The sequence below is a fragment of the Cervus canadensis genome, chromosome 9 (assembly GCF_019320065.1).
Source record: "Cervus canadensis isolate Bull #8, Minnesota chromosome 9, ASM1932006v1, whole genome shotgun sequence".
Taxonomy (NCBI): Eukaryota; Metazoa; Chordata; class Mammalia; order Artiodactyla; family Cervidae; genus Cervus; species Cervus canadensis.
The window spans coordinates 59,537,406-59,562,512 of NC_057394.1; the positions used below are offsets into that span (position 1 = coordinate 59,537,406).

A 25,107-nucleotide genomic window follows, 5' to 3' on the forward strand; every position below is an offset into this window, starting at 1 on the left:
AAAACCAGAAGGCTCACAGGGTGGCTCTGTGAAAACGAGGCACTCACGCTTCTTTAAGCTTATTTCTCTGCCATCCTCAGTGCAGGGCTTCTGCCTCATGGCCCAATGTGGCTGCCCTCCCTCCAGCCACCACATATGCATCCTAGACCACGGATGGGCAACCAACCACCCACAAGTTAAATCCAACCCCCCTCAACCTTTTTTAGTAAATAAGATCTTCCTGGAACTCAGCCATACCCATTTGTTGACATGTAGTCTGTAGCTATTTTCAAAGTTCCAAATTTCAAAATTTTCAAAGTTTCAAAATTAGGTGTTTGCAACAAAGATCATAAGGCCCCCAGAACTGGAAATACAATCTGCTCTTTTACAGAAAAAGTTTTCTAACTCCTGGTCTAGATAGAAAAAGAAAGAAGGACAAATAAGGTCACAGACATCCAGGTCATTTCCACAAAATGATACAAGACACTTAAGCTCATATGCCATTGCCAGAACTTAGTCTTATAGCCATATCTAGCTACAGGAACAGCTGAGAAATTCTAGATGGCCATGCACCCAGCTAAGACTTAATGTTAGTTGCTCAGTCATGTCAAACTTTTTGCAACCCCATGGACTGTGGCCCACTAGGCTCCTCTGTCCTTGGAGTTCTCTGGGCAAGAATATTGGATTGGGTTGCCATTTCCTTCTCCAGGGGATCTTCCTGACCCAGGGATCAAACTCAGGTCTCTTGCACTGCAGGCAGATTCTTTACCATCTGAGCTACCAGGGAAGCCAAGCTAAGATTTAAGGGTTGTATTATTGAGGCAGAAGAGGTGAAGGGATGTGAAACTTTGATTTGCCAACTCACCCTTCAGGGATATTGTTTGTGCCTCAACTCAGGACCTGAACAAAGAGAGGCTGGTCAGCCTTCTTGGCCCCCATGCCTGGTCCACAGACTGATTCTGGCCCCTGGGTGTTTGCTCCGAGACAAGGCAGAAGGCATGGAAAGAGGCCTGCATGAAGTCAAGCTTCTGGCAGAGCTGCCCAACTGGCTTCTGAGCCACTGCTGGTTTCACCTGGACTTTACAGAGAGGGTCCCCTCTTGTGGCAGGTGACCGAGACCCAGACTCTCACATCAGTCACATGGGAGGAACAACTTTAAAAAGGAGAGGAGCTGAGAGGTGCAAGCAGAGATAGCTAGAGATGCAAGCGAGAGGCCTGAAGACAGCTTTAAGGTGGATGTAAAACTCTGTACACAAATACAGGAGTAAAAGATCTCTTCTGTTTTCTTCATTAAATTCAGCTCTAAAACACCGTCCTCCTGAACTGGTCAGGAGCTCCCTGAGGTCAGAATTGGGTATCCTCAGCAGTTCAAGCAGAGGTCCCTTTGGCTTCTGCAGGCATCGCTCGCATCAGTGAGTTGCATCAATTTCAGTAGGACATCAGATACTGGGACATCAGGTAGTCCCTTCCTTCAGCTGAGGCTGGGAGACCCAGGGAGCCAGCCTGCCCTTGCCCCTCCAAGGTGTGATCCCCTTCCAAGGGCCTGGCCACCTGTTTATTCACTATCAAAATGACAGCTCCAAAGGCACCTCCATCCACACCCCCCAAACCTGCCCCTTTCTTTTCTCTCTGGTTCTTCAAGCAGCTTCTGTTTTCTGCCCAGGTTTTTACCTCATAATCAAGCAAATACCACGATCTTGACCACTCGTTTGAAAAGAAAGTAGTAAGAAAAAGTGTATGTGTGTGTGCACAAGATCAGTTGTGTCTGACTCTTTGGGACCCCATGGAAAAAGAGTAAAACTTGGCTTGTAGAGAGACAGTGATGGCCAGGTTTAGCATCTGTGTTTTAGTATCTCCCCTAGGCCGTATGTAGACCATTTGCATGTCGTTGTGGATCCCATTAGGTCTTCACCCCGGGCTGGATGTCCTCTTGTGGGTGTGTGGCTGCGTGAGGCGGAAGGATGGAGGTCCAGGGGAGCGGCGGTCAGCTCGAGCGCCCCCTGGAGGCATGTCTGCAAACGGCCTGAACTTGGGGGTGGGGGGGGGTGTGTGTGCGCGCGCGCTCAGTTGCTCAGTTAAATTTAAGCCTATCCTAAAACAGTCATTTGTGTTTCAGATCCTTGTTGTCAACAGAAATTGATGACTGCTAAGTGGTAAATATCCAGACACCACGGATAGATGGGGCTGGACCTCAACCTGTGGAATAGTTAGTATAAGCAGAGTTCATATTCAGCCGGTACACACCCAGAAAAGCCACGCCAGTTGTTAAAAGACTGAAATCCACTACACAAGTGGGTAAAAATCCCCTGCTGTGAACTCCCGAGTGTCACCCTAGCCCCTTCCCAGTGACCTCCGCTACTCCCCACAGTTAGCAATTAAAGAGTCTGTCGGCTCAGCCAGAAGCCTGTAGATCCTGCCCCCAGGCTGAGGCCAGGGCCCATTCTGATTGGTCAGTTGCCGAATATTTTGAAATTGCCCTAGATGAGAATGTTTTGAAGAGGGAGAAACATGAGGCGAGGAGAAGGATCACTTCTGGGGTCATCATGCACAGTTGTGCAGGCTGTTCACTGTACAAGTTCTCCTGACTGAGGGAGCCAGCTGTGAACTGAATTAAAGCCTGTGCTCTGCTTGCCAAATCGTGTGCCCCGGCATGGGCCTGCATCCATCCAAAGAAAGGAGAGCCTTTTTCTTATCTGCACAGAGGTGCTGTGTGTTCTAGCAGCCGGCTCACTTCAGAAGCTACTGTGTTTCAATCATCCAGGCCTGAGTGGAAGAGGCCTGACCTAGGGGGACTCAGAAGGAGACACAAGAGAATTTTGGAGCAGAAGGAAACCCTTTAAAAAGATGATGGTTACAAAGAATGAAGGAGCACAAACACATACAAACCTGATTCCTACCTGGGGGACTGAAAGACAGTTTGTTTACAACAGAGAGAATGATGGGGGAAAAGAACCAGCTGGAGAAGGGATGGGATGAGCTTTGTTTTTCTCCTGCTCTCTGGGAGATTATAGCTGGGTATCCAAACAAGATGCCCAACTAAAAGACACAGAGGAAAGCTCAGGAGAGGGGCCGGGGCTGGCGATGGGAAAGCTGAGGTCTTCACATGTGAGAACCTCGAAGGGCCTCCGGGAGGACAAAGGGCCCAGAGGAGCCAGTGTTTCTGGAGAGCGAGATGACGGTCAAGTTGGGGTGTAACTCCATAGACTAGAAAGTGCACCTTTAGAACTGAATCTCACTGTTTCCCTTCCCATGAACCAGCTGGGAGCCCTTGCAGACATTATTTAATTTCTCTGAGCCTCAGTTTCTTTGAAATTTGTCATAATAATATCTACTTTACAGAGCAGTTGAATTAAATTGAGTATGTGAACTGCCTAGCACAATATGTGGCACGAATCAAGTGTTCCACACTGTAACCATTATTAGAAATATGACTGCTATTATTATCCGCCGAGGGCTGCATTTGAAGTCTTGGGAATACCCACAGAGCAGGAGAGGACACACACAGAGCCAGCCAGGACATATATAAAAGGATGCGCAATAAGAGACAAACATTCCAACATGCGTACAGGACTGGGTCCTGTTCTCCAAGAGACGAGATTTAATGTATGACGGTGATTTTGATAAATGGCATGTAATATGAGCTTATCTAGGAATGTACTAGAATCACACCTAAGCTGGGTTTGGCATCAGGAGAGCTGAGAACAGGGAAGTGGTGACACCAGGGAAAACCTGATGAAGAAGACAGACGCTGATGACCAAGGCCAGATCCTGGAGCTGCCTTGAACATCCCGGAGTTGACAAGGGATGAATGGGAGGCAGCCAGCCCTGCCCCAGGGAGCTGGAATCCATCTGCACGTTCTCAGGGAAGAGGGGTCAAAAGTTTCTCAGTATGGAAGCCGGAGCAGGTAGAATGAGCAGGCCATCCTTCCTGTCTGGAACTGAGGCACTGCATTGGTGGCATCCTGACTTCCTGGGAGCGCTGTCCAAGGTCCAGCCGCCTCTCGTCCTGGCCTGAGCAGACTTGAGATGTCACGTCACGGTGGGGTTGAACCTCAGACACCGGGTCTGCCCTGACCACCTCCCCCAGTTCATACTTAACTTGAATTAACCAGGAGTCTCCTGTATCTGTGTGGGAGTAGGGCGATGAAGGACATCTGTTTCATTCATTCACTCCTACACAGATTCATTGGCGACCTCTTTATGCCGGACGCTGAGGATAAAGCAGTGAGCAACGCCCTCTCTGATGCCTGTCTGGCCTCTAGCTCCTCCATCCCTCCATCCCCAGCCACGCAGATCGGTACCTGCCTTCCTTTACCTGCCGCCTACCTCTTGGAGCGAAAGGCACTGAAAACCTTCCTGTGGACTTCAGCTCTAACCTCGCTCTTGCCTTTCAGCAGTTGTCCAACTACTTCCCTGCCTTCATCACCTCCTGCTCACTACATCTGTCTGTCAAACCAGCCCAGCATCCCCTTAGTTTAAGCCTCCCCATCAGCGCTAGGACTTAATGTACACAGTGCTTTACTGTTGGTGAAGGGCTTCTGTGTTCCTCGTATTGTAGAACCCTTACCTCAACTCTGAGCTCGGTGGCAATTACGCCCTTCATTTAACAAATTCAGAAACAAAATGCTTAGACCAGGATACCAGCATCCTGGCTCCTCACATTGTCTACATTTTAACTTAAAATAATGAATTATTTTATGTATTACTTATAGCTCACCTGAGCTTCCCAGGTGGCGCTAGTGGTAAAGAACCCTCCTGCCAATGCAGGAGACGTAAGAGACTCAGGTTCGATCCCTAGGTCAGGAAAATACCCTGGAGGAGAAAATGGCAACCCACTCCGGTATTCTTGCTTGGGAAATCCCATGGACAGAGGAGGCTGGCGGGCCCCAGTCCATGGGGTTGCAAAGAGTTGGAAATGACTGAAGTGACTTAGCACGCGTGCATAATACCTCACCTACTTCCAAGAAAGATGTGACTATTATATTACTCATCTCTAATAGGAGATATTTTATTTTCTGGGTCTTTTAGATATTGACAAGTAGAGTTTTGGAAGTACACAGTGGCAATTATCCCTGCCCTATGCTTATTCCCAAGTCCAAAGTCTGGCCTAAAATAACCCCTCTTTCTCACAAGGAGCTCCGTGAGCCAACTCCTCAGTTTTTTTCCTAAACATTTGTTTATTTTATTTATTTGGCTGTGCCAGGCCTTAGTTGCAGCATGTGCAATCTAGTTCCCTGACCAGAGATCGGACCTGGGCCCACTGCTTTGGGAGCACAGTCTTAGCCACTGGCCCACCAGGGCTGTCCCTCTTCCCCTTTCTTAACTGAGCTCCTAGAACCTGATCTTCTGTCCTGGGCATTTAGCTCTATTACCATCATATATCATCATGCTATCATTTTATTATCACTGTTTATTACTAACCCATCACACTGAAGGTGTACAATGGCACCGCTGTCCTCCCCACTAACCATTAACATATGCCCCAGGGCTTCCCACTAGAGTCAGCACCACAATAATGGCCTAAATTCTCCTGGTTCAGTTCTTCCTAAAAATCATTCATGATCCCTTCTTTATTGACAACCCTGCAAAATAAAAAATCATTTATTCTCCAAGGTTTCCCAGAGTGTCCACATGTTGAGCTCTGTATTTCTTTGCCTGTCTCGTCCACATGCGCATAACCTCCTAAAAGGCAAATGGTCTAACCCAACTGTCAAGCCCTCAGCAGAGCATAGTTCCACACTCTGAAAGTTGCTTAGTAAAATGTTTTTGATCCGGGTAGTCAGTTGACGGTGGTAAAAGTAAAAACCATTAGGACTGTGATTAATGAAAATACTTATATGCAAGTTTCCCCAAGCACCAGTGAGAAGATGTGTAATTCCATTACCAATACTCAATCTTTCACTCTTGGGGGATTTCCTCACTAATTAGTCTGAAGCTGTAATTTCGCCTATACTTTAAGGAATGTGTCACACGAGGACACTTCTAATTTATTTCTGACCTTCCTTGAATTCAGAGGCACATATGCCTTTGACCGGCATTTCTCTCAACTGCTATTTTCTTGCTACAAAAAAAGTAATAATTGTCCCATTCTTGAGAAAGGGAGACCAGCTCAGAGTGTGTACCCTGGCACTCAGCCTGTTTCATCCAGCCCTCTTGCTGTTCCTTCAAGCCTGCCATCTAATAACCAGGCAGAATGAGACTTGTACTAGATTACAGGGTCTTTGAAATGAAAGAAGAAGTGTAAGCAGAAGTGAAGTGCTGGGTGGAAATTCTAAGAGCCAGTGCACAATCTGCTGCATTCCTTCTTCCTTCTGCCATGCCAAGGAGAAAGTTCCAGATGGTGGCCTCTCCATCAGCCTGGGTCCCCAAGGAAAGACAACAAATCCCCCAGCCTTACTGAGATGGATGTGGACAGTAAGCAAGAAACATACCTGCGGTTTTAAGTCACTAAGATCTGGGGTGCTGCTTGTTGCTAAAGCATAACCTAGCCCATCCTGACTGCTACAATTATCCCAAATGAAGGAACTCCCACCACAGACTTCAACAAGTTATATATTGCTATTGCCCCCTGAATTTCCTCCTGGAAGCCTACCTCTTCAGTTGACCTCAGTGAGCAGCCTTTTTCATCGCTATAGATTCTACAGCTCCTGAGCACCAGAATCCTCCTCCAAAAATGTTCTACTCATGACAGTCCACTCCTGGAAAAAGCCACTCCACTCCTTCTCTTCCAGAAGTCCAGCAAAAGCCTCCACAGGGTTTGATGGAAAGGTGTATAATCCATCACACATCCCACATTGTTCCTTCCTCCTAGCTTCCAGCCCTGAAGGGTCCAGGGCCTGGCAGGGCCCCCCCAGCCGCGCAGGGAACAGGAGTCACCCAGTTGCCATGTCCTGACAGCTTGTCACATTATTTTGCCCGGTGGGAGCTCTGATCCCTCCATCCAATCCCTCCATAGACCACGGGCCTCTATACAAGTCCCTGCAGGCAAAGCAAAGCAAGATTGATGCCCTGCAAATGGCCAGCCGTGCCCAGGAGGGCTCTGGGTTCAATGCACGGAACGGCCCATTCTTCCCCATCTCAGGTTCCCACACTGGACGCCAAAGCTGGAGCTCAGAGCCAGGGCAGCAAGAATTCAACCTTTATTCATCCTAGAACACAAACGAGCCACCACACTCCCCTAACCACCCTGGCCCCTCACTTCCTCTCCTCAAGTTCACTCTGAAGGCCCTGGGCCTTCTTGAGCTAACCAGTGAGACACAGTGCCCTTTGCACAGAGGAGCTGGGATCAAGAGAGGATTCTGAAAGGTTGGGGAAGAAATATACTCGTTTACACATTGGCTGCAGAGCATCATCACTTAATCCCACTCCCTCCAGTGTTTTTTCTCCTCTGTGCTCAGTCATGTCCAACTCTGCGACACACCCGCCCCCACCCCGCCCGTGAACTGTATAGCCCTCCAGGCTCCTCTGCCCATGGGATTCTTCAGGCAAGAATACTGGAGTGGGTTTCCATGCCCTCCTCCAGGAGATCTTCCCAACCCAGGGATCCGTCCTCTGTCTCCTTTCTTGTGTCTCCTGCATTGCAGGTGGATTCTTTACCACTGAGTTATGGGGGAAGCCCTTCTTTCCCCACTAGTCCCTGTTAAAGCAAACTGTGTTTGAGCCCTGAGGCTGAGTTAGGCTGATAAAGAACCACAAATTAGCATTAATACCCCTGGTCACATGCATCCCAGTTCCTGCAGTTAAAAGCCACCAATGGGTTTAGACCTAAGAGCAGAGTGCTGGGGACCATCAAGCAGTACATGTAAGAATGACTTCATCTAAATTCCCTGAGAGATTTCATAGACCAAAGCACCTCTGAAGGACAAAAAGACAACTGTAAAATTACCTGAAAATAAATGCTTCTCAAGTGTTCAGAAAGAACCCAGGGAGAGGGGGACAAGGAGGCCGATAAACTAATCCATCAGCTCATTTTTTTTTTTTTTTGATCCCACCTCTAGACTTTTTTTTTTTCCCCAAGGCCTCAGCCTGTCACCATGCAGTTTATCAGCTGTCACTCCATCTCGATTCTGGGTGACATGAGATCAATGGCCTAAAACTGTTCTCAGATCTGCAGAGAAATTTATAACACCAGGCTCTGCCGTATCCTGTCTGGGCCTGGGTCCCAGGGCTCTGAGGGAGAGGCCGACTTCATTTCCATTTCAAAAGTGGATTGTGACCCACTTGGGGCCTGAGAGTTCAAGCCATCAGATGCAAAGGAAGGCCTGAGTCAGAAGTCTTGCACACTTACACTCACCAAACAATGACTTTGAGGGAGGGAAAAAGAAAAAAAGACTAGTCAATGATTAAAATTCTCTCTGCCTGGATAAGGCTCTAGCTTCCTGCTTAATTTCTTTGGGGATTTATTAATACCAAAAGCTAAAATTTGCAGCAACATGTTTTAGACTCCGAAAGCAATTAGTTCATCCCATTTATCTAACTGCAGAATTCTTGTGCATGATTTGAGCAGAGATTTATGGGGGGTTTGCTTCTCATGGAAGATTCCTTTGGTTTTCTATAACCTTTCTTTTCCATCATAAACTCTGTAATTGGTTTTAATTTGGTCTCAAAGTGGCCAGGCTTTCCTGGTGTCTCAGATGATAAAGAATCCATCTGCAATGCAAGAGACCTGAGTGGGGAAGATCCCCTGGAGAAAGAAATGGCAACCCACTCCAGTATTCTTGCCTGGAGAATCCCATGGGCAGAGGAGCCTGGTGGGCTACAGTTCATGGGGTGGCAAAGAGTCAGAAATGACTGAGCGACCAACATTTTCACTTTACAAAGTGCCCATGAACCAGAAACAAGATCCCAGGAGCCCAAGTCATAACCCATAACCCACACTTTCTAACCAAAGGGTTCCAGAGGGGGGAAGAAAATTTTATTTTGGCCACGCCAAGTGACATGCAGGACTTTAGTTACCCAACCCGTGTGTGTGATCAAACCCATGGCCCCTGCACTGGGAGCTCTGGCTCAGAGTTAACCACTGGACCTTCAGGGAAGTCCCTCCATGGAAATTCCAAATGCCTCACCACCACCCCCCCCCATAGGAAATCCCAGGGTGATAAGAGGGAGGCCAGCTCTCTCCCCTCAACTTTACCCCAAGATGTAGCCAGCTCTGGAACCGCTCCATGCCCACCACCATTTGGATGGACAGATGCCCAACAGAAGGCACGCTGAGGGGACTCCGGACTTGCCCCAGGCTAAACCCAGAGAAACCTCAGCTTTCTGAGCAAAAAGAAAACCCTCCGTCTCACTGCTGTCCACCTGCCTTCCGCTTGCAATCAGACATCCAAGCGGAGGTCCCCAGAGGAACTGTGTTCTGCAGAGGACCATGGCTGGAGCGTCACCAACCAGCTCCTCCCACACCCTGACCTTGGCAACCCCTGACTCGTAGAGAAGGCAGCCCTGAACCATCAGGAGTCACAGTCCTCTGGCTGAACGCACACAGCAGGCGCCAACTCAGCCCACGCCTCCCTGTGCGGAGTCCCATGGGAATCCACCAGAACACTGCCCCCCCCCCCCAGTCCACAAGGGCAACCTGAGACAGTGGCCCTCCACCATCCTCCCAGACCAAAGTCCGCCAGTTTAGGCTTATTGCTCCCTTCCCTGCTTCTCCTTCCCTCTCCATTTACTCTAGCGACCCCACTGATCTCAGGGGTGGCATCTTTCAACAGCCCCCCATTGCCTTAAGAATAAGAGTGACATTCCTTAACGTGGTGTGTGAAGCCCCTGCTCACCGGTCCTGACTCTCTTCACCCCTCTGCTGTACCCCAGCCCCTCACGCCCCCTGCACTCCAGCCCTCCAACCTTCGTGCCTCTGAGCTTGTTGTTCCTTCAGCAAGAAGTCTCATTCACCTCCACCCTTCTTCCTCCCTTTCTACCCTTTAGCTAATTTCTACTTATCCTTCAACACTCAGCTTAAATGTCACCTCCTCCAGGAAGCTTTCCCTGAGTGCCTCCAGTTCCCAGTGCAGTGAAGCCCCGCCCCCTTCCCCTGGGCTCATCTGGCAGGAAGTGGGCACCTGCATGTGACCACGCATTCCACCCTGAAAGGACTGTGTGCAGCACCTGGGGTCAGCAGCTGCACTTCTCACCCCCATTCTGTCTCCTCCCTCTTCTCTCTCCCTGCCTCTGGACTGGGCAGCAGTTTCTATCATTTCTTTCGTTCTTTTTCTAAATAACCTTTATATTAAAAGCATTTCGATTTACAGGATAATGGTTACGATATTACAGAGAGTTCCCCTAAACTCCACACCCAGGTTCCCCTGTTATTAACATCTTACATTAGTATGGCACAATGGTCACAACCAGTGAACCATATCGATACATTGTTATTATCTGAAGTCTATCCTTGATTCACACTTCCTTTGTCTTTCCCTAATAGCAAACACCCTCTTCCAACAACACAAGAGTAGACTCTACACATGGACATCACCAGATGGTCAATACTGAAATCAGATTGATTATATTCTTTGCAGCCAAAGATGGAGAAGCTCTATACAGTCAGCAAAAACAAGACCAGGAGCTGACTGTGGCTCAGATCATGAACTCCTTATTGCCAAATTTAGACTTAAATTGAAGAAAATAGGGAAAACCACGAGACCATTCAGGTATGACCTAAATCAAATCCCTTATGACTATACAGTGGAAGTGAGAAATAGATTTAAGGGACTAGATCTGACAGACAGAGTGTCTGATGAACTATGGATGGAGGTTCGTGACATTGTACAGGAGACAGGGATCAAGACCATCCCCAAGGAAAAGAAATGCAAAAAGGCAAAATGATTGCCTGAGGAGGCCTTACAAATAGCTGTGAAAAGAAAAGAAGCGAAAAGCAAAGGAGAAAAGAGAAGATATTCCCATTTGAATGCAGAGTTCCAAAGAATAGCAAGGAGAGATAAGAAAGCCTTCCTCAGCGATCAATGCAAAGAAATAGAGGAAAACAACAGAATGGGAAAGACTAGAGATCTCTTCAAGAAAATTAGAGATACCAAGGGAACATTTCATGCAAGGATGGGTTCGATAAAGGACAGAAATGGTATGGACCTAACAGAAGCAGAAGATATTAAGAAGAGGTGGCAAGAATACACAGAAAATGAAAGTGAAGTCGCTCAGTCGTGTCTGACTCTTTGTGACCCCATGGACTGTAGCCCACCAGGCTTCTCTGTCCATGGGATTCTCCAGGCAAGAATATTGGAGTGGGTTGCCAGTTCCTTCTCCAGGGGATCTTCCTGACCCAGGGATTGAACCTAGGTCTCCCGCATTGCAGGCAGACACTTTAACCTCTGAGCCACCAGGAAAGGACTGTACAAAAAAGATCTTCACAACCCAGATAATCACAATGGTGTGATCGCTCACCTAGAGCCAGACATCCTGGAATGTGAAGTCAGATGGGCCTTAGAAAGCATCACTATGAACAAAGCTAGTGGAGGTGACGGAATTCCAGTTGAGCTATTTCAAATCCTGAACGATGATGCTGTGAAAGTGCTACACTCAATATGCCAGCAAATTTGGAAAACTCAGCAGTGGCCACAGCACTGGAAAAGATCATTTTTCATTCCAATCCCAAAGAAAGGCAATGCCAAAGAATGCTCAAACTACCACACAATTGCATTCATCTCACACGCTAGTAAAGTAATGCTCAAAATTCTCCAAGCCAGGTTTCAGCAATACGTGAACCATGAACTTCCAGATGTTCAAGCTGGATTTAGAAAAGGCAGAGGAACCAATGATCAAATGGCCAACATCCGCTGGATCATCGAAAAAGCAAGAGAGTTCCAGAAAAACATCTATTTCTGCTTTATTGACTATGCCAAAGCCTTTGACTGTGTGGGTCACAATAAACTGTGGAAAATTCTGAAAGAGATGGGAATGCCAGAACACCTGACCTGCCTCTTGAGAAACCTATATGCAGGTCAGGAATCAACAGTTAGAAGTGGACATGGAACAACAGAGTGGTTCCAAATAGGAAAAGGAGTATGTCAAGGCTGTATATGGTCACCCTGCTTATTTAACTTACATACAGAGTACATCATGAGAAATGCTGGGCTGGAGGAAGCACAAGCTGGAAGGAAGATTGCCGGGAGAAATATCAATAACCTCAGATATGCAGATGACACCACCCTTATGGAAGAAAGTGAAGAGTAATGAAAAAGTCTCTTGATGAAAATGAAAGAGGAGAGTGAAAAATTTGGCTTAAAACTCAACATTCAGAAAACAAAGATCATGGCATCTGGTCCCATCACTTCGTGGGAAATAGACGGGGAAACAGTGGAAAGAGTGTCAGACTATTTTTTGAGGCTCCAAAATCACTGCAGATTGTGACTGCAGCCGTGAAATTAAAAGACGCTTACTACTTGGAAGGAAAGTTATGACCAACCTAGATAGCATATTAAAAAGCAGAGACATTACTTTGTCAACAAAGGTCAGTCTAGTCAAGACTATGGTTTTTCCAGTGGTCATGTATGGATGTGAGAGCTGGACTGTGAAGAAAGCTGAGCGCCAAAGAATTGATGCTTTTGACCTGTGGTGTTGGAGAAGACTCTTGAGAGTCCCTGGGACTGCATGGAGATCCAACCAGTCCATCCTAAAGGAGATGAGTCCTGGGTGTTCATTGGAAGGACGGATGCTGAAGCTGATACTCCAGTACTTTGGCCATCTCATGCAAAGAGTTGACTCTTTGGAAAAGACCCTGATGCTGGGAGGGATTGGGGGCAGGAGGAGAAGGGGATGACAGAGGATGAGATGGCTGGATGGCATCACCGACTCGCTTGGCATGAGTTTGAGTAGACTCCGGGAGTTGGTGATGGACAGGGAGGCCTGGTGTGCTGTGATTCATGGGGTCGCAAAGAGTCGGACACAAATGAGTGACTGAGCTGAACTGAGCTGAATGTCCTTTTGCTGCTGCTGTTGTTGTTCTGGGACACTCCATTGCATCCAGTTGTCATGTCTCCTGTCCTGTTCCTCTTAAGAGGGACAGTTTCTCAGACTTCCCTTGTTTTTGATGACCTTGTCAGTTTTGAGGAGTCCTGGTAGGGTATTTTGTAGGATATCCTTCAGTTGTGTCTGCCTGATGTTTTTCTTATAATTAGACTGGAATTCTGTGTTCTGGAGGTAAAGTACCATTTTCATCACATATTATCAAGGGTGCATTCTACACTCTTGATCTGTCAGCGTTGATGCTGACCCTGATCTTGTGGAGGAGGTGATGTTTGTCAGGTCTCTGCATGTAAACTCCCATTTCTCCCTCCTTTCCTCACTGACCTCTTAGGAGGGGAGTGCACAGCTCACAGCTGAGGACTGGGGCTTCTTCTCAGCCTCCTAGAAGGGAGAGTATCTACATAAACTCCATGAAAGACTGGTCTCTTCTCTCCCATTTATTTCTATCACTGTGGATTGTTTGTTTACTTTTTTAAATCCCTGGTCCCACAGCACATACCAGAGTCTGGCACTGAGTGAGTTCTCCATCGGGTTTGTTGAGAGAATGATGGTATATGAAGCCAGTGACCTGTGTCCCTTCAAAATTCTTATGCTGAAACCTAGGTTCTAGTACCACAGAATGTGGCTGTATTTGAAGAATGGGCCCTTGGAGAGGTTTTTAGGTCAAATGAAGTCAGAAGGGTGGGTCCTAATCCAGTATGGCAGGTGTCCCCTGTAAGAAGAGGAGGACATAGCAGGCACGTGCTCCCAGAGAAGAGACCGGGTGAGGGTCTGCAAGCGGGGAGAGAGGCCTCAGAACTCAGTCCCACCTGCACCTTGATCGTGGTCTTACAGCTTCCGGAGCTTTTAGGAAATAAATTTCTGTCGTTTAAGCCGTGCAATCTGTGGCATGTGTTAGGGCGGCCCTAGGAGACTAACAGAAAGGGGGCCACAGGATCAGACATAGTATCAGCTCCATGTAAGTCACGGGAGGTCACCTCATGCTTCTCAGCATCCTAGGAGGGGCAGTCCTTTGGAATATTCCTGCCCCCCTCCCCGAATTATGGGTCACTGTCCATCAAATATTTGTACCTGTAAGTAGTTTCAGTGATGATGCGAGGTTTCTCTGACAATCTGTGGTGAAAAGTTTATGGAAAACTCTTTTTTTCCACTATCTGATCTCAGTCAGAGAGTAAGGTACCAAAAGATTTTGAAATGACATGAGAGCTCAAAAGTTACTTGAAGCCTCAATGACCATCTTTTTCCTTCCGGGGGATCTGTACACCTACTACTATGTCTCCTATTAGTTCCAGAAAGGGGGTCTGGGGTCGAAGACAGGAAACCAAAGCAATGTAAATAGGAAATGGGAGAGGTGTTTTTTTCTCTATTTTCTGAATCCCTCACCTATAAGAGATTTAAGATTATATGGCCTATGATTTTTCCCCCCTGTGCTTTAAAAGGTTTCCTAAGCACCTGATGCTATATTATCTTACATAGTCCTTAAGACAGTCTTACAAGATGCTGTTATTATCCCCATTTTGCAGATGAAGCAACTAAGATACAGAAAGATCAACTAACTTGCCCAGAGCCACACAGCAAATCAGTAGTAACGTTGATATTCGAACCTAAGCAGGATGATTGCAGAGCCTGGAGTCGACAGCAATGTTTTGTTTCTTTTCAGGTTAAGTGGGTATCCCAGGGCATCCTGACATACAGAACACACAGAAGGATGAGTGGCCCAGGACCTGGAAATGGGCTAGGGTTTGTGAGCATCTGGCACTGGGATCAATCCAAAATCTAAGTTTAAACACCAGTTACCTTCACCCCACACTGTCTCATTATCATCTGACTGCTGAGTTTCAGTCAGGGCTGTGGAGTACGTTGCTCTGCGCTTTGGTATAAATTTTTAAATTCAAAACTATGCCAGTTTTGACAGACCAACAAATGTGGGGAGGGGGTGGGTCTTTCTTTAAAATACAAAGCAAGCAGTCAGAGGAAAGAGCTTGCTCAGAAAGAGCGTGGTTGCATTTCTAGAGAGCTAACCCCAGTAAAACCCGGCGACTGAGTAATTCTAAGAGATCTCTACAAAGTGTGCTTTAGTTACAAGAATGAATTGGATGCCTCTGTTCTCTGCTTGGACAAACACTTTCTGCCAACTTCCCTGGAAGCTTTATCTGATGGAGTGAGCCTGTTGGAAAAGAAACGGTGGGCTCTGGCTTTTTTTTTTTTTTTTTTAAGTTAAAAGGTTAAAAAAATAACCCCTGTCTCCATCCATCCTTAGCATTACACTTTCCTGCAAAGTTCTTTTCCTGGTAGATATAATCCTAATTAAAAGTAAATTACATGCTGTATAGAATTTGAAAGGGAAAAGATAATCCTATTACGTATGAGAGTATATCCCGATTTTCTTTCCCGCTAAACTGTGGGAGATATCAGATCAGGCTGCACTCCCCATTGTCGCGGCTTTGAAAACTTTCCTGGAGCCCTAATCCGTCACGTGACGCCCGTGTCAATCTCGGGGTCTGCACGCGAGCTTCACAAAGCTGGCATTAGGCTGGGTCCCGGGGGCGCAGCTCGGCGGGGCCCGCAACATTTGCATGCGGAGAAAACGCCGGCCATTGTGGGGTCGCGTTTGTTCTCAGGGTTGCGAGAGACAGTTGCCGGCTAAGTTGCTAAAAGCAGGGGGCTCCTTTGAGCCAGTCCCGGCCTTATGTATGAAAACAAGCGGATTGGATCGGCTTTGTGGGGCCGGGTCCGCGCCCGGGGAGGGCGAGAGGCCGCCCCTCCGCCTCCGCCGCCAGCCCCACATCCCAGGACATTTTGCTTCCCGGGGGAGGTGCGGTAGGCGCTGGTGCGCTGTTTTAAATCGTATTTCCATAATCTGGAGGCTGCAGGCGGAGGGTCTCGTTCTACTCGCGTGCCTTCACACCCTCACGGTCGGCTCGGAAAGGCCTCCTTGCGCCCGCCGTGGCAGCTGCTCGCCGCCCTGCTCCCGGGCTCCCGACTCCCGGCCCGGCTCTCCCCGGCGTCGCGGCGATCGCGGCCCCTTCCGAGCGGCGGAGGAACCGGCCGCGAATAAGATGCTTTGGGCTGCTGTCTCCACACCCCTCCTCCCGCCCCTTGGCTTTTCCCTCTTTCCCCTAACCCCCGACCCCACCGCCTGCTCTCCTTTGTTTATTTCTGTCTTGAGAAGGAAGATGATGACGTGCAGGCGCTTTGACTAAAAATATTGGGGAGTTCCCATTCTCCAGCCAAGCCCCAGACCCAAATTTAAACAGCGCGCCGCTGGGCTCCTGCGGTCCAGCCCTGGACCGAGAGGTGCGGGCGGCGCAGGGGGGCGCAGGCGTGGGGTGCGGCTCTCAGCCACTGGCGGCCGAGCTCTGGCAAGTGTCTACTCACGGGAACCACTGGAGAGATCTTTTCTCCGCGACTCGGGCCCCACTGCCCTCTCCATCCGCCCCTCTCCCCTCCCCTCCCCTGTTCCTGGCTCTGTAGCCCCGCAGCAGCCCCGAGCCGATCGGAACTCTCCGGGTTAAGAGGGGCGAAGCCGCTGTCCGGCCCCCGAGTTCTGAATCTGCTCGCTTGGCGTCCGGGCCTGCCGGGAAGGGGGCGAGGAGCGAGCGCGGGATCCCGAGAGTGCCAGAGGTCACCAGCAGGCCCCCAGGCCGGGGTGGGAGCCCTGCGGGCTCGGGGAGAAGCCGGGAAGGGGTTTTAGTGTGCATCCTCTCCGAGAAATGTCTCCAGGGCCGGAGCAGAGAGAGAGGAGAGCGAGCTACGAACTGGCAGTGGGAAGGGAGAAAGTGCAAGAGAAAGCTGGAAATCCGGCTCCGGTAGGGGGCGTCGCGCTTTCCGCGTCCTTGCGCGGCTGCGTCGCCGAGGCATGCTAAAACCTCTTCGCTTTTGGCATTCCTAGGCCAGCAGGATGGGGCAGCTGGGGAAGGGAACCGAGAGGCACGATCGCGCTGCACGGTCCAGGGCACAATCTCAAGAACTTTAACGAGGTCTAGGGCTGCATTTTTGCTCTCTGGCAGCTCCAGAACCCCGCCCCCGTCACCCTCACTGCCCACCGAGCTCCTCGGTCTCCCTACTCTGGGAATGCTCCTGTATCTCTTCCGAAAAGACTCCAGATACATCCCTTCGGGTTTAGGGGGAAGAAAAACACAGATAGGATGTCAGCAGGACTATAATCAGGATTCAGAAGAACGTTTACAAACTCCAGTCTGCTTATCAAATCTTTTGCCTTGGGAGAAAAAAAGAGAGAGAAAGAAAACTCCCCGTGGGTGACTTTTGTTTTTAACCTCTCGTCCTTCGAGTGTATTTGCACACCCTGCTTAATAAACCTCTCCAATAAGCATCAGTAAGAATCTGTCTTGTGGCTGACTGGAGGCCCATCTCCCAGATCTTCGGGGATGCTGGGGGTAGGGGAATACCTGTGGGGGCAGCCGGGGCGCCCGCCCAGCTCAGAGCTGGCAAAGCCGAAGCCCCACACTTTCGCAGGCAGATGGTTAAGTTTTCCCCCAGGTTCGTGCCAGGTTTCAGCGTCCTGCTGTGATTTTGTTCTTCTGGAACGGGATGAGTATTGCTTCCCAGAGTGGCCCTATTAGAACAGAAAGAAAATCCTCTAAATAGGCGGAACAAGGCATCAGGAGGGAGAGTTCTCTAAATGCTCTTTAATACGAGCTGGGTATTGTGTGGAATTCAGCGCCCATCACCGTTTAGCAGGAGAGTTATGGCAGTGATTGGGGATGAATAGAGGAACATAATGGATACATGTGGCGTTTGCTCATTATATTCAAGTTAGCCCAACTCCGCTGTGGAAACTGTTCAACTTTCTCTCCCCTTAGCTTGTCACAGTTAAATAATACAGACATTGGGGCCTCCAATGGGATCGCCTGCCACGCCATTCTATTTCCACTACTAACGAGGGCTTCATAAGCCTTTGATACAGTCTGATCTTTGAAACCTTTCCAAATCTCCTCAAGCTTATGCTAAATCCTATTTGAAACTTTTTTTTTTCCCCCTTTGCCTGCTAGCGCCCAGGGCTTAAGAAAGCCATTTGGACAGTGACATGCATACTAACACGTCTCAGAGCTCTTTTCTGAAAAGGAAGGGGCAGCTCCGATCACCGGGGCTCACACGAGCAAAACACAATTGCGTACACAAATTTGAATAAAATCAATTTCCCCTTATCCTTCGAGCTCCTCAATCTAGAGGCTATTTCCGAGCGCCGTGGGAAGTTGGGAAAGAAGGCGAACTGAGCCTCAGCCGGCAGAGCAAGTCTGCAGAGAAGGCGGCGCGGGGGGGGGGGGGGCGGCGAGCGATTTCAAAGCCTCTGGGGTGCAAAAAAACAAAAACAAAAACAGAGTGGGTGTGGGGTCTCGAGCCACTAGGGCGAAATCCCAGCGCGATTGCTCTCGGCTCAAGCGGCCGGTACAGGAGGGTCACAACTAACAGAACCATCCGCTCCTGTAACGCCGGCGACCTGTGCCAACCCCTCTGCACGCAGAGCGCTGACGAGAGGTGAAAAAAGCCAAAGGAGTTAAAGAAACAAAGGAAGGATTCTCTATTTTCCCTTTCTTGTTTTCCCCTCTAAGCCCCTCCACCGTAACGGGATCGTCAGGGGCTGGCGTAGCGGCAGCGCGAGAGCCAGGCCGCCATTGGCTGCCCAGTTCGGGTGATTTGCATTTCGGCGGCTATAAAAGCGGAGGCGGCTCAGAGCCGAGCAGCTCCAGCCCGAAGAGCGAAGGGGAAGGTGCGGAGTGTGGGCGGGATCCACGAGTCCTCCGAGCCCGCCGGAGCCTTGGAGCTGCAGCCTGCAGACTTCTCCTGCACACGGCTCGCCAAAAAAGCGTGCACTCGGGAGCCTGGGACTCACGCCCGGACCTGCAAACCACAGAGGAAATCGCTCGCTCAGCGTTTTGGAATAGCGCTTGGGGCTGGCGGCATGAGTCCAGCCAGGCGCGGGGGCAGCCCCTGCCTTTTTCCCTTGCAGCTCTTCAGCCTCTGCTGGGTGCTCTCGGTGGCCCAGAGCAAGACTGTGAGATACAGCACCTTCGAGGAGGATGCCCCCGGCACGGTCATCGGGACCCTGGCCGAAGACCTGCATATGAAAGTGTCCGGAGACACAAGCTTCCGCCTGATGAAGCAGTTCAACAGCTCGCTGATCCGAGTGCGCGAGGGCGACGGGCAGCTGACCGTCGGGGACGCGGGCCTGGACCGAGAGCGGCTGTGCGGCCAGGCCCCTCAGTGCGTGCTGGCCTTCGATGTGGTCAGCTTCTCCCAGGAGCAGTTCCGACTGGTGCACGTGGAGGTGGAGGTGAGGGACATCAATGACCATGAGCCGCGCTTCCCCCGGGCCCAGATTCCAGTGGAGGTGTCCGAGGGCGCTGCGGTGGGCACGCGCATCCCCCTGGAGGTGCCCGTGGACGAGGACGTGGGCGCCAACGGGCTGCAAAGCGTGCGCCTGGCCGAGCCCCACAGCCCCTTCCGCGTGGAGCTGCAGACGCGCGCGGACGGTGCCCAGTGCGCCGACTTGGTGCTGCTGCAGGAGCTGGACCGCGAGAGCCAGGCCACCTACAGCCTGGGGCTGGTGGCCCAGGACGGCGGCCGTCCGCCGCGCTCCGCCACAGCCGCCCTCAGCGTGCGCGTGCTGGACGCCAACGACCACAGCCCGGCCTTCCCTCAGGGCGCCGTGGCCGAAGTGGAGCTGGCGGAGGACGCGCCCGTGGGCTCGCTCCTGCTAGACCTGGACGCGGCGGACCCCGACGAGGGCCCCAACGGCGACGTGGTGTTCGCCTTCGGGGCCCGCACCCCGCCCGAGGCGCGCCGCCTCTTCCGCCTGGACCCGCGCTCCGGCCGCCTCACCCTGGCGGGGCCCGTGGACTACGAGCGCCAGGACACTTACGAACTGGACGTGCGGGCGCAGGACCGCGGCCCCGGGCCTCGCGCCACCACCTGCAAGGTCATCGTGCGCCTCCGCGACGTCAATGACAACGCTCCGGACATCTCCATCACCCCGCTGGCCGCCCCGGGCGCGCCTGCTGCCTCGCCCTTCGCCGCCGCCGCCGCCGCTCTTGGGGGAACGGAGGCGACCTCTTCGGCCGGGCCTGGGACGCCAGAGGCGGGCGCCGTCTCGCTGGTGCCGGAGGGGGCGGCGCGCGAGAGCCTGGTGGCGCTGGTCAGCACCTCGGACAGGGACTCGGGCGCCAACGGGCAGGTGCGCTGCGCCCTCTACGGGCACGAGCACTTCCGGCTGCAGCCGGCCTACGCGGGCAGCTACCTGGTGGTGACCGCGGCGTCCCTGGACCGCGAGCGCATCTCCGAGTACAACCTGACGCTGGTGGCCGAGGACCGCGGCGCGCCCCCGCTGCGCACCGTGCGGCCCTACACGGTGCGTGTGGGCGACGAGAACGACAACGCGCCGCTCTTCACGCGGCCAGTCTATGAGGTGTCAGTGCGCGAGAACAACCCGCCCGGGGCCTACTTGGCCACGGTGGCCGCCAGGGACCCGGACCTGGGCCGCAACGGCCAGGTCACCTACAGGCTGCTAGAGGCCGAGGTGGGCCGGGCTGGGGGCGCCGTGTCCACCTACGTCTCCGTGGACCCAGCGACGGGGGCCATCTACGCGCTGCGCAGCTTCGACTATGAGACTCTTCGCCAGCTCGACGTGCGCATCCAGGCGAGCGACGGCGGCTCCCCTCAGCTCTCCAGCAATGCCCTGGTGCAAGTGCGGGTGCTGGACCAGAACGACCACGCCCCGATCCTGGTGCACCCGGCGCCGGCTAACGGCTCCCTGGAAGTGGCGGTCCCCGGGCGCACAGCGAAGGACACGGCGGTGGCGCGGGTGCAGGCCCGGGACGCAGACGAGGGTGCCAACGGGGAGCTGGCCTTCGACCTGCTGCAGCAGGAGCCGCGAGAAGCCTTCGCCATCGGCCGCCGCACCGGGGAGATCGTGCTCACCGGCGACCTCTCGCAGGAGCCGCCCGGCCGAGTGTTCCGGGCGCTGCTGGTCATTTCCGACGGCGGCCGCCCCCCGCTCTCCACCACCGCCACCGTCAGCTTCGTGGTGACGGCGGGCGGCGGACGCGGGCTGGCGTCGCCAGCCGGCGCGGGGAACCCGGAGCGCTCTCGCCCGCCCGGCTCGCGGCTCTCGGCGTCGGGGCCGGCGCTGCAGTGGGATACGCCGCTGATCGTCATCATCGTGCTGGCCGGGAGCTGCACGCTGCTGCTGGCCGCCATCATCGCCATCGCCACCACCTGCAACCGCCGCAAGAAGGAGGTGCGCAAAGGGGGGCCCCGCCGGGAAGAGCGGCCCGGGGCGGCGGGCGGCGGAGCCTCGGCTCCCGGCTCCCCGGAGGAGGCCGCCCGGGGAGCCGGGCCCAGGCCCAACATGTTCGACGTGCTCACCTTCCCTGGCAGCGGCAAAGCGCCCTTTGGCAGCCCCGCGGCCGACGCGCCCCCGCCCGCGGTCGCCGCCGCGGCCGAAGTGCCGGGCTCAGAGGGCGGCGGTGCCACCGGGGAAAGCGCCTGTCACTTCGAGGGGCAGCAGCGGCTCCGCGGCGCGCACGCCGAGGTGAGGCCTTCCTTCGGCCGGGCGCCGCGCTCGGTGCTCCGCGGACAGGCTGGGGGAAGGGACTGGAGGGGCCTGGGGGTGCGTGCGCGGGAGACGCCTAACCTGTCGCACTTGTGTTTTTTTTGTTTTGTTTTGTTTTCTGTCCAACCCTCACCCCTGCTTGCTGCCCCCATCCCCGGCTGCAGCCCTACGGCGCCTCCCCGGGCTTCGGCAAGGAGCCGGCGCCCCCTGTGGCGGTCTGGAAGGGACACTCCTTCAACACCATCTCCGGCCGAGAAGCGGAGAAGTTCAGCGGCAAAGACAGCGGCAAAGGGGACAGTGATTTCAACGACAGTGATTCCGACATCAGCGGGGACGCTCTGAAGAAGGACCTCATCAACCACATGCAGAGCGGTGAGGGCTCCTCCTTCACGCCGGGTTCAGCGCGCGCCCCCCAACCCCGCCCTTGCTTTCCGTCGGGGTCTCTCTTCTGCATCTCGGTTTCCAGATCCCCGCTCTCCCATCCCCGCATTTTTCTGTCCTTGAGTTCCGGTTTCCAGCCTGCCTCAAACGGAGAATGCCAAAATGCCGTGTTGAGACAGCGCCAGCGCCTAAATAAACCCCCCATCCTGTTAGGTTACTAGCTGAGAAGGGGAATTCCTTTATTTATTTATTCATTTATTTATTTATTGCTTCCCTAAAGCCTAGGCAGCTTCGTATTAAGGCGGCCTTACAGGAAACAGGGCTCATTTCAGATCTAGAACCAGGGCGTTCATCTTACACGCTTCCCTGCTCAGCCGCCCTGACCCTGACCGTCTGTGTAACCTCAGTAACCATCGTGCTTGTGTTTCTCCTTTCTGTTAGGCTTGTGGGCGTGCACCGCGGAGTGTAAGATCCTGGGCCACTCTGACCGCTGCTGGAGCCCCTCCTGCGCTGGAGGGCCCAGCACACACGCCTCGACTCACCCCCCAGCCCAGATGTCGACCTTCTGCAAGAGCACCTCCCTGCCCCGGGATCCTCTGCGCAGGGACAACTTCTACCAGGCCCAGCTGCCCAAGACCGTGGGGCTGCAGAGCGTCTACGAGAAGGTGCTGCACAGAGACTATGACAGGACAGTCACTCTGCTCTCCCCTCCTCGTCCAGGGAGGCTGCCAGACTTGCAGGAGATCGGGGTGCCCTTGTATCAGTCCCCCCCTGGCAGGTACCTGTCCCCAAAGAAGGAAGCCAATGAAAATGTGTAAACCCATGCTGCATGTTGTCACTCATACACAGGTCACTCCAGAGATGTCCCTAAGTTATTGACCAGTTTCAGTGTTGTATATAGAAATATGCAAGATGTGCCTTAAAATGAAGTTGTTGGAAGCTATTTCCAATCACATTGGTACTGTTTGGTATTTGCAAACAAAAATGTAGTTAATGTAATTTTTATGAAATGTGTGCAGTATTTAATTTTTTCTTATCATGCTATTGACTTTCATTTCCCTTGCGGCTTGCCATTTTCTTAGTGTTTTTAACCTGTACATGGTGTAATGTAATGTTTGTATATAATGAAATTTTGTTATATTTTTATATAATAAAAGCTAAAGTGGAAGTTATTGCCAAAGGAACTGTCTGTTAGACAAAAAAAAATATGTTGGGATTACTTAATGGAAATTTATCTCTCACCCGAAACAACCTAGTGTTTGAGAAGTTTTGCCTGGCCGAGTATAACTTGTATATCTTGAGTCTGTGGTAGATTTCAAGTTCAATTGTTATTTAATTACATTTGGTTTTCTGTAAACCCTGTCACTTATAAGCACAGTAATAAAGGATTTGTCGTGTGTTTGAAGAATCTGCTAATTGCTTTTCCTACAGTTGCCTACAGTCAAGCTTTCACAAATAATCTGAGTAGCAGAATTAAACTTTTTTTCAAGTGCTAATTATTTGGGCATTATTAGTGTTCACAGCAAATTTAAACCTGTGGAATTTCAAGTATTGGTGTCTCAGTCAAGTATATTGGTTGCTTTTGTAAAACATATGCCTCTCCATATACATCGGGCATGCTATAAAGTTCCTGCCCTCATTTATTTACTCAACAAATCTTTATGGAACAGGTACTAAAAAGTGGAGGAAAACTGAGTTTGGACTGTTCTTTCACTAATTAAACCTCTGTAAAGCTTTTACTAACTGCTGTAGCTCCTAAGGACTGGGGTTCAAGGTTAAGATGAGATAGACCCAAGAAGCTCTTAGCTTAAATATTAAGGATTTTAATACCAAAAAGAAACTCAACCTTATGGGTGAAATGATGCTTGGGATGTGTTTTAAAATATTCTAGAAGAAAGCACAAGGCTACATGAAACAAAACATATTGGTCATGGTCAGTGCTAGCATTGGTTTATGTGTATGAGGGGAGAAGCTTATACTAACCTATTTGTGTATTTGTGTTTGAAAATGTATGTAATGAAGGTTTTTAAACACACACACACTAAAGACTTACACCTGTCTTATACTCTGTGCATTCATTTTATTAGAAATTAATAATGAGAGCTAACATTTCCTGAATGAGCTTTTATATGAGTGAAGCTCCTTACAAAGATATTCTGCATGAATTATCTCATTTAATCTTCAAACATCCCCCTTGAGAATGGGAACTATCATTATTTCCATTTTACAGATAAGGAAGCAGGGACACAATTTAGGTAAGACACTCAAAAGTCACAAAGCTAGTCAGTGGCCAGGATAAGATTTAACCAAGATTATTCAAGGCAAGAAAATAAAATGAAATAGTGAAATGTGTTTTTGTTCTTTTTAACTTGAAAGAAACAAAGAGTTAAATAGAAAAGTCCCAATGCATTGCCTTTACTGCCTGATTATTGTTTAGCACTTTATATTTGTGAAGTGCCTGTGTTCCTTTATTACTAATTATAGAGAGTGAGGCGCTGTAATGAATAGTGGAGCCCTCAAAGCTGCCTGTTGAAGTCATAATTGAAACCAGTGGTGGCTCCAAGCTCAACAGCAGGGTGGGCGCACACAAGCGCCTCGCTCCCCATGGCCTGTGCAGAGTTCAGTGGTTTCTGCAGGCAGATGAGCTGAAAATACACCTGACCAGCTCAAAGAGCCCAGACAGACCTCAGCTTCTGGAACAAAATGCTGGATGTGGCCAGACCCCAGCTAGACCTCCGTTTCTGACATCCAAAGCTTTCTTCTTGAGCCAGTCTCTTCAAATGCAGAGCAGAAAAATGAATAATCCCTCATTAGCAGACTAAAAGCATCCAATCTCTGAATGCATTTGCCAGCTCTTCTCCTTCAAAAGGAAAATAATGTCATTGTCGTCATCTTATTTTGTGCTCTGCAAACTTATTTCACTGCCCCCCCTCCCCCAGATTTCGTTTTCAAAATCTCTTTGACTTTACTGTCCTATCTTTCCCTAGAGGAATGACCATTACAACACCTGATGTTGCTTGGAACTTAAAAAAAAAATTAAAATTCAGCCCTTAAAATTGTCTAAATGAAAAAAAAAAGTGAGAGAGAAGGGTACTCATCTAAGAGTCACCGAGGGAACTCTCAGAGAAACAGGAGCTAGAGGAAAGAAGGTCTCTGTTTTTTCTTGAGAAATGCTGATTCTCAAGCATATTTTTGAGGAA

General features: G+C 50.9%; 1 protein-coding gene across 2 annotated transcripts; it reads left to right on the forward strand.

The window, feature by feature from the left end:
* The first annotated feature begins 18,677 nt into the window (after nt 1-18,677).
* Nucleotides 18,678-23,312, forward strand: PCDH8 (protocadherin 8). Of its 2 annotated transcripts, none has more exons than XM_043478268.1 (3): nt 18,678-21,505; nt 21,691-21,898; nt 22,349-23,312. In XM_043478268.1, the coding sequence occupies exons 1-3, from the start codon at nt 18,878-18,880 to the stop codon at nt 22,723-22,725; spliced, it is 3,213 nt and encodes a 1,070-aa protein (XP_043334203.1). In that variant the 5' UTR covers nt 18,678-18,877; the 3' UTR covers nt 22,726-23,312. The 2 variants fall into 2 exon arrangements, with proteins under 2 accessions (XP_043334203.1, XP_043334205.1); XM_043478270.1 differs by having other exon boundaries at nt 18,678-21,211.
* The last annotated feature ends 1,795 nt before the right edge of the window (nt 23,313-25,107 follow it).